Source organism: Lissotriton helveticus, chromosome 3_1, assembly GCF_964261635.1.
Source record: "Lissotriton helveticus chromosome 3_1, aLisHel1.1, whole genome shotgun sequence".
Classification (NCBI taxonomy): Eukaryota; Metazoa; Chordata; class Amphibia; order Caudata; family Salamandridae; genus Lissotriton; species Lissotriton helveticus.
The window spans coordinates 1,838,732,313-1,838,745,530 of record NC_136061.1 but is presented as its reverse complement, the minus strand read 5'-3'; the positions used below and the strand labels follow the sequence as shown (position 1 = coordinate 1,838,745,530).

General features: G+C 45.9%; 1 protein-coding gene across 1 annotated transcript in view; it reads left to right on the top strand.

Moving 5' to 3' along the window:
• LOC144823882 (mucin-5AC-like) overlaps positions 1-13,218 on the top strand; it is a 663,881-nt gene that overhangs the window by 296,794 nt on the left and 353,869 nt on the right. The window contains exons 23-24 of the mRNA XM_078682770.1: positions 3,780-3,936; positions 7,887-8,015. Coding sequence (XP_078538896.1) covers positions 3,780-3,936; positions 7,887-8,015 — 286 coding nt within the window. The remainder of the gene's footprint in view (positions 1-3,779; positions 3,937-7,886; positions 8,016-13,218) is intronic.

Genomic DNA, 13,218 nt, shown 5'->3' with positions numbered 1-13,218 from the left:
CATAATTTGGCAAAAATAGAGTGTACTTTTTAGTTGTGAAATAGTCTTGCATGCTTTCTAATGGAAGTAATTCTTACAAGGCGGAATGATATACCATATCACTAAAAGCACGAAGTGAGAGGATAATAGTCTTCTGGGTGGACTCAAGGCTTGCTGTAAGGGTCATTCTATTCATACCCGCACCATAATAGTGGACGCACCCGCACTTTGCGGGATTTAGACTGCTTGGCTGTTTGTTAGGCTTGCATCGCGGTGTTAGCCGTCATCTTGGGTAGGTGTTATCTTGAACGGGCCGTTTACTAGGCGCCATCTTGGTTGGCGGTCTAGAGGCTCGCATCGGCGGACTCCCGCGCTTCACGGTGTTAAATAGGGATGGTGGGTCCAGCGCGCAGTGTGGGCACGCAGCGGGCGCGGCGATGGCGCGCCGGAGGTGCGCCAGAGGTAAGCCCGTTTGTGCCCGTTCGCGCACAGGGCGCGCGGGCGGCCCGATTAGCTGCTCCTATTTCTCCCTCCCGTATCAGTTACAATAGCGATGAACTCCTCAGTCTGAAACCCCGTGTTACTTCTGACCATCAGCCTCCCACAATCCGTAAGCGCCTGGAACTCTTGTCCTGTGGCCTGCTTAACGTGAGATCATTGAGTAGGCATAATGCGGAGATAGCTCTACTCATTGAACACCATGAGCTAGATGCACTCTTCATGTCAGAGACCTGGACCAAGGTAGACAGCGCGGTGGAGTTGGGGCAAGCCTGCCCTCCAGGATACAAAATTAGACACAATCCTCGCTTGGGGCTAGAGGAGGAGGAGTCGGACTGATATAAGGGAGTCACTGGACTTTTCCCAGTTGGAAATTAAGGACATCCCGGGATGTGAGCTGTTGGGATTCTCCTTGAAGGGACAAGGTGGGGTTTTATACACTGGATTGTTGTGCTATAGACCCCCGGCCAGTGGTCTGTCTACCGGCACCGAGCTTACGGACTTGATTTACGATCTTTCGAACACCCACGCCAGATTTATGGTGTTAGGTGATTTCAATCTGTGGCCGGATGGACCGACAAACTCAGCTTTCAAATATCTGGCTCAAGCGTGCTGTAAAATCCATCTGGAGCAGCTAGTTCTTTTTCAGACCCACCTAAAGGGCCACGCCCTGGATTTGATCTTTGCAGACACAAGACAGGTAATCGTAGGGAATATCCTACCGCAATGCTGGACGGACCATGCTCTCGTCCAATTTTCCATATCGCTCCCAGCAGGCTACACTAAGAGCGGTAGTTTGGGAGCCACCAAGTTTGGCAGACAATGGTCCAGGCTCCTGAAGCAGGCAAGCCTGCCAAACTTGCTCTCTGGAGCCCTTACGTTGGGCGGCAGTGTGGACGACAGTTATAATTTCCTTAGCCAGCAAATTATCGTCTCCTTGGACACTCTGGCTCCTCTGCGGAAAACCCGGGACAGAACTAAACTCGCCATGCCTTGGTTCTCAAGGGATCTTCTTCAGCTCAAACTTCAGTGCAAGCGAGCTGAGCGTGTCTGGAGGAAGCAATACCTTGACTCTGATAAACTTCTCTACAGACAAGAACTGGCGGCCTATAAAGCGCAGATCAAATGCGCCAAAGCTAGGTTCTTAGAGGAGACATTACTATCTGCTTCAAATAAATCTCAGGCCTTATTTAAAATCGTTAAAGATTTGTCACGCCCGGCCTGCACCGCAACTGCTATCCCAGCTTCTCAATCGCTGTGTGACTCGTTGGCAAAGGCCTTCGAGGACAAGATCGCTACCATCTTGAGCAAGCTGAGTACTCCGTCAGACTCCAATCTCTAGCTGCCATCTCTTGTTGCACCGCCTTTTTCTATGGTGGTGGAGGCCGGGAAAGCCCGGCTTGATAGTTTCCCCCTTCTTTCTTTGGTGGATTTCTGCACTTTAGTGGACGGAGTATCCTCAGGCTCTCCCCTTGATCCACTCCCGCACAAATTTTGGAAATTGTTCCGTCACGTGCTCTTTCCTCCTCTCCATGCGATTTGTTTCCAGTCCCTGGCCTCTGCCTGGGGTCCCGGACAGCTGGAAGCTTGCGGTGGTTTCCCCGCTCCTGAAGAAGGAAACGCTGGACCCTATGTGTCCAGCAAATTACAGGCCCATCTCATTGCTCCCCTTCCCGATTAAAATCTTGGAGAAACTGGCCACAAAACATCTGTCCAACTTCCTCAAGATCAGTCCTTGCCTGGACGTGGCGCAGTTTGGCTTCAGACCAGCCCATGGGACAGAGTCGGCATTGGTGACCGTTTTGGACGACCTTCGTATGCGTGCCGACCAAGGTCGAGCAGCCTTTTTAGTGCTGCTCGACATGTCGGCAGCGTTCGACACGGTCAGCCATGCCATCTTGGTCAGGAGGCTGGAGGAGGCTGGGGTGTCGGGCTTGGCCCTGGACTGGCTGATCTCCTACCTTGGTGACAGACACCAGGTGGTCGCCTTACCACCCTTTAAATCTAACATCAAAAGGGTAGAACAGGGCATGCCTCAGGGATCGGCCATCAGTCCCATCCTATTCAATCTCTACCTCCGCCCCTTGGTCAAGTTAATTAAATCTTTCGGCATTGCGGTCACCAACTATGCCGACGACACCCAGCTTATCGTCTCCTTTGAAGGTAAGAATGCGGTGTCACAGGAGACCTTCCACCATTGTATGCCCACCACAGCGGAATGGTTGAGCAACAACTCCTTACAGTTCAACAGCTCTAAGACCGAGGTGTTGCACTGTTCGATGGACTGTATCTCCCGTCCTTTACCACAGGATTTCTGGCCCCGCCTCCTTTCAGGGTACGGTAGCGGCGGCAGGCTCCGTTCGGAATCTAGGGGTGATGCTCGAACCCAATCTCCAACTGGATGGCTTTGTGAATAAAACGGTGTCCACCTGTATGTTGTTGCTCCGCACCTTGCGGAAGGTTCTTCCCCTGCTCCCGGCCCATGCTAGACCAGAAGTAGTGCGTAGTATCATCTTAAGCAGACTTGACTACTGCAACGCACTACTTCTGGGGGCACCCATAACCTTGTTGGGCAAACTGCAGCGGGTGCAGAATTCTGCCGCCAAGCTGGCACTCTCTTGTCGGCGCTTTGATTCTTCTTCGGCAGCACTTACAGATCTTCAATGGCTGCCAGTCTCCCAACGTGTCGACTTTAAAGCCCTTTGCTTGGTCTTTCGGGCCCTCCACGGTCAGGCGCCGATCTCCCTGCAGGAGCTGTTCTCCTGGTACACCCCTACTAGATCCCTTCGTTCTGCCTCAGCCTACCTGGTGGTAGTTCCTAAGATCCTGAGGATGCGAATGGGTGGTCGTTCTTTCAGCTATAGGGCATCAAGGCTGTGGAACGCGCTGCCATTGTCTCTTAGAAGCATGGGTGACCTATCCTCTTTTAAAAAGGGACTAAAAACTCATCTTTTCCCAAGGACATTGTAATTACAGCTGCCACTATAATATCGTGCTCAGGCCATTGAGGATCACAGCGCCAGGATACCCGTGGGGTGACAGTTGCGCTCTATAAATGTGCCATACAATACAATACAATACAATGTGTAGCAATACGTCTTCCAGGCTTCTGTTTGTCAAGTTAGATCCAGTAAATTAAGGGGCAGATTTACAAGCCCCTTGCGCCACTTTTGCGTCACTTTTCCCATAAAAATGATGCAAAAATGGCGCAAGGGGCTTGTAAATGTACCCCTAAGTGCTTTATTTTTACATCTTCATTGAGTTCTTCACTCACATTTCTGCTTCCCTCCTGCCGCCCACAGGTCAGCCCTCTGCTCTTCTACGAAGCCTGTGTGAGTGACGCCTGTGCCTGCGACACCGGCGGAGACTGTGAATGCTTCTGTACTGCGGTTGCCGCCTACGCCCAGGCCTGCAATGAAGTTGGCATTTGTAGTCACTGGAGAAGCCCTACCGTATGCCGTGAGTATAGTATCATAGTTCGGACGAACATAGTAAAAAAAGCTGATAAGATGAATAGGACACATGGTCAGGGACGTAGCTTAGTCAGTGAGATGCGGGGGGGGGGGGTGAATCATAATTTCCCAAATAAACGACTGTTTGCCGAAGGGTGGAGGGATGCCTATGGTTTGAGATACACTGTCCCGATGAGGAACAAGTTCAATACTTATTTGCATTAGGTAGGCCTCTCTCTAAGTTCCATTAAAAAAATATCAAAGTAAAACATTTTAGTGAAACAAGGACTATGAAAAAACCCAACAAGGGCATAGAAGGCCCGAATCAGAGCCCTCAGACCCAGCTCTCAAGCCAAAAATGCATTTGTTTGAGGGGTATCATACACCACCTGAAGCTACGCCCCTGCACATGTTGCTGGGCAAGAGAGGGAGCAGGGAACTAAGAAATAATGACTAAAGAAAGTAAAGCAAAGTACATATCAAACAACTGCAAAACTCATAAACTAGAAAAGGGTAAATACTTAGAGACAAAGATAGAAGGGTAGGGACAGATTAACACATTATCATAACATACAGGGAAGGGAAGCAGCATCTACCTGCTTCTACGCTGCACCTGTTCTCCTTTCTTAGCTAAAGCTGCACGTGTGCTAACACCCCTACACAGTTCTCACAGTAGAGAAGCAGCAAATACAAATGATACACGAAGACTGCATGATTCTGATTAAATATGTTCTGAATGGTGTGCCATTCACTAAATGAAGGGGAACAGGGTGCCATGTCAAAAGGTGTACGGCTGTCTCCTGAAAGCAGCATGGGGACTCATCCCTTCTCCTAAACCTTCATTTTTCCATGTGATAATTGCTTCCAATGAAAACTAATATACTGTAAAAAATTTTAAGACTTCACTCAACGCAGAGTAGGATCACAGTTGCTGCATTGTGTTGCAGGAAAGAGAAAACACAGAAAAAAAACGGTAGGATGGACAACCCCGTACCATGGCACAGAGGTCAGTCAGCCAGTGGGTGCAGCCTAGTGCTGGATTCTCTACCGGAAGCCTACCCTTCCCATACAAATTCCTATAAGTAAACAAACCTGGAAGGGTCCGACAAATTGGATATTTGCTGTGAACTGTAGCACACATGCATTGTTCACTTTCTGCAAGAACTCAACATATTCCCCCTGTGTGGGTCATGTTTCCAGTAGGTGTTAGTTTCTAGTGGAAAGCCGGGTCTGGCTATGAAAGAGTGGATCGGGCTTTGTGGGTGTAACCTCTGATACTGCATAGTAAACAACCCTTAACTAACCCTGGGCGAAGTACTACACTTCACCTGCGTAATTTGCGAAGTTTGCACTACTTCGCACTACGTGAATTGCACGTAGCACAGTCCAAACACGCAGCATTTTTTGCTTGCATGTCTTCCTCAACGTCAAGTTGGTGACTGGGAGAGAGCAAAATGACATCCCAGCGAGACTTTTTCCTTGTTCGCGATCAGCAACATCAAGTTGACGATCGCGAGCGAGTAAAATAAACCTCCTGGCGAGATTCTCATCGGGGGGATGTCAGGATGGTACGGCACTGTTACTCCGAATCGTTTTTTTCTGCGGACTTTCAGTCCACATACCATTACTCTGCGAGGTCATTGACCTCGCATACCATCACTCTTCATTTTTTCACAACGCAGCTGCATTTACCACCATGCCTTTACAACGAATTAAAGGCATGTATGGTAAATGCACATGCGTTGTGAAAAAATAATAGACTTCAAGAAGACGGAACCCGGAGGAGTGTGGAACCACGACGACGCGAGAGGTAAGGGGGTTTGGGTTAATTTTTTAGGGGTGGGGGTCGTGCTGGGGTAGTGATTGTGTAGTGTAGTGTAGTGTAGTGTTAGTGTAGTGTAGAGGTGGTTGTGTAGTGTAGGGTCGTGCTGGGGGTAGTGTTATAGGGTTTAGGGTAGTGTTGTAGTGTTTGTGTACTGTAGGGTCATGCAGGGGTAGTGTTTTAGGGTTTAGGGAAGTGTTGTAGTGTTTGCGTAGTGTAGGGTCATGCTGGGGGTAGTGTTTTAGGGTTTAGGGTAGTGTTGTAGTGTTTGTATAGTGTCATGCTGGGGGTAGTGTTTTAGGGTTTAGGGTAGTGTTGTAGTGTTTGTGTAGTGTAGGGTAGTCTTTTTTGTAGTATCGGGTCGTGTTAGTGTAGTATATGTGTAGTGTAGGGTAGTGTTTTAGGGGTTATGGTAGTGTTGTGGTGTGGGTGTAGTGTAGGGTAGTCTTTTTGTAGTATAGGGTAGTTTTTTAGGGTATATGGTAGTGTTTGTGTAGTGTGGGGTAGTGTATGTGTAATGTAGGGTAGTGTTTTAGGGTTTAGGGTAGTGTTGGTGTAGTGTAAGGTAGGGTAGTGTTTGTGTAGTGTAGGTAGTGTTTTAGGGTTTAGGGTAGTGTTCGTGTATTGTAAGGTAGTGTAGGGTAGTGGGTAGTGTTTTGGTGTTGGTGTTGTGTAGGGTAGTGTTTGTGTAGTGTAGGTTAGTGTTTTTGCAGGGTACTCACTTACCTTTAAAACTTTTACAATGAGTATACCTTTAACATGCATGCCTTTGCGTTGTAAAGGCATGCGTGGTAAAGGCATATTCATTGTAAAAGTTTGCGTTGTGTTAATTTTCGGAGTGATAGTATTTGCGGAATCATTTTTGCGGAGTGATGGTATGCGGGGTATTTGTATGTGGAAAAACGTCACATATTCGCCAGGATTCTCATTGCGAGTGGTCGCATATGCTCGCGACCGCTCGCGAAGAGAAACTACCAGTCCGCGTTGAGAAAGCTGCAGCTCGAGTAGAAATCTACTTGAGAGGCATAAAACGACCGCTTGCACTGTGCAAGATGCGGTTTGCACTGGTTGCACAGTGCGGACAAGCATCCGGCACTGTGCAATCAGTGAAAACAGCATTTTGCACAGTGCACTATGCAGTTTGCGTAGCTACAGGTAGCTCGTGTAGAGCGAAGTGCACTTCGTGTAGCTACGCATAGCGCTACTATGCGGACTACGCCCAGGGTTACCCTTAACACAAAGCAGCACAGAGCTCTTTTTACACTAAGAAACGTGCACCTTTCCAGAGAAAAAAAAAATCTTTTCTTGGATATTAAATCGCTGCCGCTTTGCGTCCTGTTATCACGGTTGCAAAGCTTGGGTAAATCTGGCCCATTGATACTAAAGTTCACCCTTCAGTACCTGGCGACTGACAGTCCAGTGTTTACTCATTTAGGAGCAATTTGACTTATAAGAAATGACAGGTCTGACAACCATGTGCCAAGTCTATGATTGAAAACAAGTGAAGTAGTAGGAAGCATAGTTGGGCGAAATATGGGAGAGAAGGGACAGAGTCCAGGACGGTAGGAAGATTGTATATATATGGATTTTAGGTTATCATCTTTATTCAGTAGAACACTAAGTATAACTAAAAACCAAACGTCAATTGGTATACTTAGAATACTGACTCAAGCCCATCCATTATCTGCCAACATGTTTCTGCCCATGTCTAGTAGGAAGCTACCTTCTAAGTAAGCATACGCAGCGCTAGCTTAGTTGTGTCTTCCTTGGAGCCTGTTACTGTCACATTTCCTGAAGCTCTGCCAGTCTGGCATGGCAGACCATACTTTATACTTAATTTAACATTCTTCAACAAGAACACACAGCTTTGATATTTTGACCTTCACGAACGGAAAGTTACCTTTAGTTGCGAATAATTATTTTGAGCAACTCTAAATAGAATTGTTTGCTAATGTTTCTTAAAGAACGTGTTTCTCAGCTCCTTCAGCAATACAATCACGCCAACATATTCCTTCTGTATAAAGCTCTTCGTTTACTCTTCCTACGGATAAGGGGAGAATTTCAATGCATCACGCTTTAATTAATGCAGTTCATCGCTTAAGTGTAACCTTTATTCTTTTCGCTCTTTCCCACAGCTCTGTTCTGTGATTACTATAACCCAGAGGGCGAATGTGAGTGGCACTACCTGCCCTGTGGAGCTCCCTGTATGAAGACATGCAGCAACCCCAGCGGGAAATGTATCCATGATTTGCCAGGATTGGAAGGTGAGAGGGGGGATGTTTGGGGAGGGAAAAGTTCATATATTTCTTCATGGGCCTCAAACAGCACTCAAGTTGCTAGTATTCCAGATTAATTTTAGGAACTCTGAAGGGTTGCTAAGAATCGAATAGACAAATGCGCGCTTTATCAGAACTGATTGTGATTTGGAAAAAAACATATTGCAGAGTCATCTTTTCTAATGGCTCCACAAAAGAATAATGAAAAGAGTAAGAGAGAATTTGCAAGTGGGAACATTTCTTAAACAAAACATACAATTACTAGCTGACTTCGTACCCCAAACATCCCTATCAATGGAGGTAACAAACAGGGGAGGAGCTAGTTATTTTGACATATGTTGCGTAAGAAGACTATGGTACATCAGAATCCTTTCTTCCAGTCAAGGAGGTCATGGAAGGCCAGACTGTTCTAGGGAAAAGGACACACAACTCAATTTTTCCTCACTCAACTTATTTGAAAACTAAGAACAACTAGCAGAACCTGCATTACTAAGCAAGGAACAGAGGTGCTATGCGTCTCTTGTCCTTCATTGATATAGATAGGAATTAGGCCATGAAGATATGTGCATCATACAAGGGACCTTAAGTTTGACTCTAGTAGTTACTCTGAACTAATGCACAGGTCAGCAAACTAATGATCTTAGATCACCCTTTTGAAGCTCTCCCACCATCAAGAATGAAGTCTTGTAGGCCCATTAGAGCTGATGGGTCAAGTAGATGATGTGTACGTCATACAGCTCATTGTAAAGGGAGCTCCTTTGATTCTGGCTTGGTCACTTTTCAAGACCAGGTGTGAAATCTGTTCCTGAGAAATGCCTTTGAAGAAACACAATGCTCTGACGGTGGCTCTCTTACTACTTCAGTGAGATGATGCTATTCTACTACACTCCAAGGTTCCACGTCAGTGGGTGTTCAAACTACCAACAAAGAAGTACATTTTAAATGTCTCAAGAAGAACATTCACAATTTTCAAAGCACTACATAGAATAGCCCCGACTTTGGTAGTGTTGAGCTGCAGCCAGTTGTCTTATGCGCACATCTGACCCAAGTAAATCATTGATACAAGACCTGACCCAGGCGTGGTTTGCCAGAGGCACTTATATGCATCTTTCCACTGTCTGAATTTAAAAACAACTCAGATCTAAGCATGAAACCAGGTCAAAGATTAGAACAATTAAATAATTTGGTGAGATGGGGAAAACGGGGTCCTTTGAGAATCCTACACTTGAAAATGTGAACCTTCTAATACCTCCTACTGTAGGGATTTCTATCAATCTTTCATAAAAAGGCATAACTTTTTTCTAGTTGCACATCATTACTCAAGTCAACTGAAGACTGTCGGGGGCAGGTATTTGTGCAGCATGCTAGTGTCTATTTACATGGCTACATCCTTTGATCATCATACAATTTACAGCAGCGAAACAGCAACCTGATTCCAGGCCGACATGCTGGTTTGTAATTTGACCTTTGATGTGCTTGCAAGTGGAGCTTTTAGTTGGGCTGGTGTCATAGAAGATAGAAATCCTCCTTTGTTGCAGACAGCTCTAATACGTATGGGTATGATTTAAATAAGTATTTCAATATTTTATTGCAAAATCCTAGGGAAGGCATCGGGCAGTCATTTTTCATCTGGTCAGCCTAGAATAGGTCGCTCATCTGCCAGCACAGAGTAAATCAGAAATAACAAAGAAAGCAAGTAGGAGCTCTTGCTGCAGAGTTGAATTCTTTGCCATTTATGAAATTAAGGAAGACGACTGAGTGATTCACCCTCCTTGAAACCAACACTCCTCATATGTTGCCAAGCTGGTTTCACTCACGTTTGTGCAGCTATTAGTAAAAGAAAACCTCCTCGCTCCTCAGCTTAAAAATGTGAATCATTGTAATAAGTTAATATTAATAATTGTATTCATTGGCATTTCAAATGATACAGTGATACGGTACAATATTAACACTGAAGCAGTAGTCTGGGTTTACCATTTGTAGTCCACACGGCAGACAGTAGCAAGTGAGCACCCACAACGGATGGGGTTATTGTCACATTTTCAGGAGGATTTGATGCTATAAGATAATAATACTCATTTAATAAACAAATTATAACTATGTCCATGCATGCCTAAGTCTTGTCACAGAATGACTGAACAACATCAGTTGCAGAGGTGGGAGGGGGAAATGGGGGCCAAGGAGGGGTAATCCATTCTTCTATGGCAGCACCAGGACCCTCGCACCCTCAGTCCTGTCAAGGTTTGGCTAATTTTTGCAGCAAGGACTTGACCCACAATCTGCCCCTCCTCAGAGTCAACTGCAGTTCCAGAGGATTCCGATTCATCAGCCACTTCCCTCCAGAGTGGTTCAATAGGTCTGTAATAGACTCCCCTTGCTTCCTTCCTCCTCAGCGCCTTTTCGTCAGCCCGTGCCCAGCATGTGAATTCAGTCACCCACTTTCCCACACTAGACCTCGCGTTGATTTTCAGGCCATGACCACTAATCGATTGGCTAGGGCCACGTCCACAAATATGTTCCCCACCTTCTTGGGGTCCGGCCTACGGAAAAGGCCTAATAAACAAACTGCAGGCGTATCAGTGAGTGTCCTAGACAGGGTCTTATTGAGAAACAAAATGTCCTCCCCTAGAATCATGTGAGGTCAGGGCAACCCCAAGTCATGAGACCAAGATCACCATCCAGTTTTTTAGAGGGAGGGCAAGCTACAGATTCCTCACCACAGATAGTCTGTATCCTATATGGGGTAAGATATGTCCTGTGATGTATCATGTTGAGTCATCAAAAGCCTTCGGAGGAAACCCTTTCATACAGTTTCAAGTCTGGAACAGTCACAATATCCCCAGACCCATGGCCCCATACATTGCGATTGTGAGGCATTTAACTCTGTAGAGGGTAATCATTTCTTTCTCTGGTCTGTGTCCCAACTTCACTGCGAAGGGAAACATTGCTTCAATGACACTATTAGTTTGTAGCACCCTTATTAGTGACATCAGGGAGTTCCAATTTGATTGCGATGCTCAAAGTGACAAAGGAAAAATATGCCTGTCCAGTGATTAGTGATCCATGTCTCATCCTCCTCAGAAAAATATCAGGGTGTACGGGCTTTCAGCTTGAAATTCTGAAATTATAATCAATAATCAAGTAAAGACTATGGAGATCTGTTCAGATTCATCCAAACACACTGTACCGGTCCAAACAACAGAAAATCTACAAAAGAACAACGCAATCCAGTGACCTTGTGTGAGAAATTGAGTTGCTGATTTCGGGGGTTGAAATCCTACTTAAGCAACAGCCACAAGCCTTGTCGGGGTGGACCAGAGAAAGTCACAAAATTAACCTCTGCTTAACCCTCAGGTAGCTTGGCACAAAAGCAGTCAGGTTTATCTTAGAAGCTTTGTGTAAAATATTTATGCAGCACTTGAACAGTAATACATTAAAAACACAAGAAAAGTCACATTTAAAAAAAAAAAAACAGGGACATTTAAATAAATTATTGTACACCAAAATGACAAAAATCCAATCAGTAAAACCAGAGTTCGATATTTTTTTATTTTTAAAGTGAAAAATAGCATCTAACAGATCAAGGAGCCCATCGCTGACATCTAGTTGGGCATGACAAGGGCAAAGTTGAAAGTTATAGCCGACTGCAATGGACCGCGGTACTGATACACTTTAGAAGAAAAATTGTCTGAGAAGGTAAAGTTCAGCGGGGCAAGGCAGCTGGCGGTGTCCGAGGAAGAGACTTTCTAGTCAATAAGTTGATTGGGAAGGCTACGGTGAAGATTTCTTTGAGCAGATTTAGTCTCAGGTGTAGCAGGACAGTCTTCTGAAGTACACCCCAATCCACACGCAGTAGGGCAGTCCTCGGAGAATCCTTCTGCTGGTCCAGAAATGAACTGTACTGCAAGGCCTATCTCTTCCAATTGATAACATTGGAGTTACCTTATTACACTTAACAAGCTGTAATTTCCAAATGAGAGCAGGTAAGCAGTTCATATTTGTTTTCTTTGGCATTGAAATGAAAAATCCTAACATGGTATATTTGGATTTTGAAAATGCCACTTTTTAGAAGTTTGCATTTTCCTATCTTAGGGCCTAACTTAAATATCAGTGGATGGGTTACTCTGTCACAACGGGACAGATATTCCATTCACCGAAATATAAATGACATAAAATCCTGTGGGATTTCGATTTGGGTGGATGGGATGTCTGTTACCGTTGTGACAAAGTAACCTGTCGCTGATATCTAAATCAGACCCTTAGTCACTTGGTGCCTTAAGCCTGACTCTGGGTCACATAACTTGGTGTAGTTGACAGTCAGGCATTGTGTACTCATCCTAGACAGCCAACCACAATAGGGAGCTTGATGTGCCAGATGCACCATCATTGGCAGAATGGGAGAGAGGGTCTGGGCACAGCCCTATTTACACTTGAATAGGCTGTGTCCTGCCTCCAAACAAAAGGCTGCATACCCCATATAGTCAGTCTGGGGCCAAGACAGGGAAGGCAGGATGCCTGGGAATTTCAAAGGGAATTTCCAGAAGCTTTGCCCACCTTCCAGAGGAAGGGCACTAGGTGTAAATATTGGATCTCTGACACCAACTCTTCAGTACTCTTCTGGACTTGTAGATACTCTGCCAGGAAGAAGTATTACAATGCTGCTGAAATGACTGTCACTATTCTGGACTGCTGTACTGAAGAATTGCTATTCTGAAGGACGGCTGCCTTGCTTTTCCTCCCTGCTGCCCTCTTGCCTGGGTGAGGAGCAGTTTGCCTGCAACTCTGAACCAAGGACCCCAGAGTGACTCCAAGTGCTAGTTGACTGGCCTCCTGATCTGAAGCCTCAGGGACATAAGAGGCTTTGAACAATCTTGTACCCGGACTTTACCATCTGTGAGACCTGCCTTCCCAAGTGTTGCCATGCCAGCCCTGAGCCCTTTGAAGTCAGTCTGAATGTGGTTCTGCCAAGCAAAGCTGTGGTCCTCATTGTAACTGTTAAGAAATGACATGAAGCCCCGCAAAGTCTTGCTGCACAGCTGGTGCCTCATTTGGTACCAACGATGAGCTGTGCAAGCCGCACAGAGCCTCACAGCTCAACTGTGAGCTCATCAGAACCAACTCAAACCAAAGCCCTATTGAGCTACGCCTCCCGGCTCCCCAGAACTGACTCAAAGCCATATCACACAGCTTC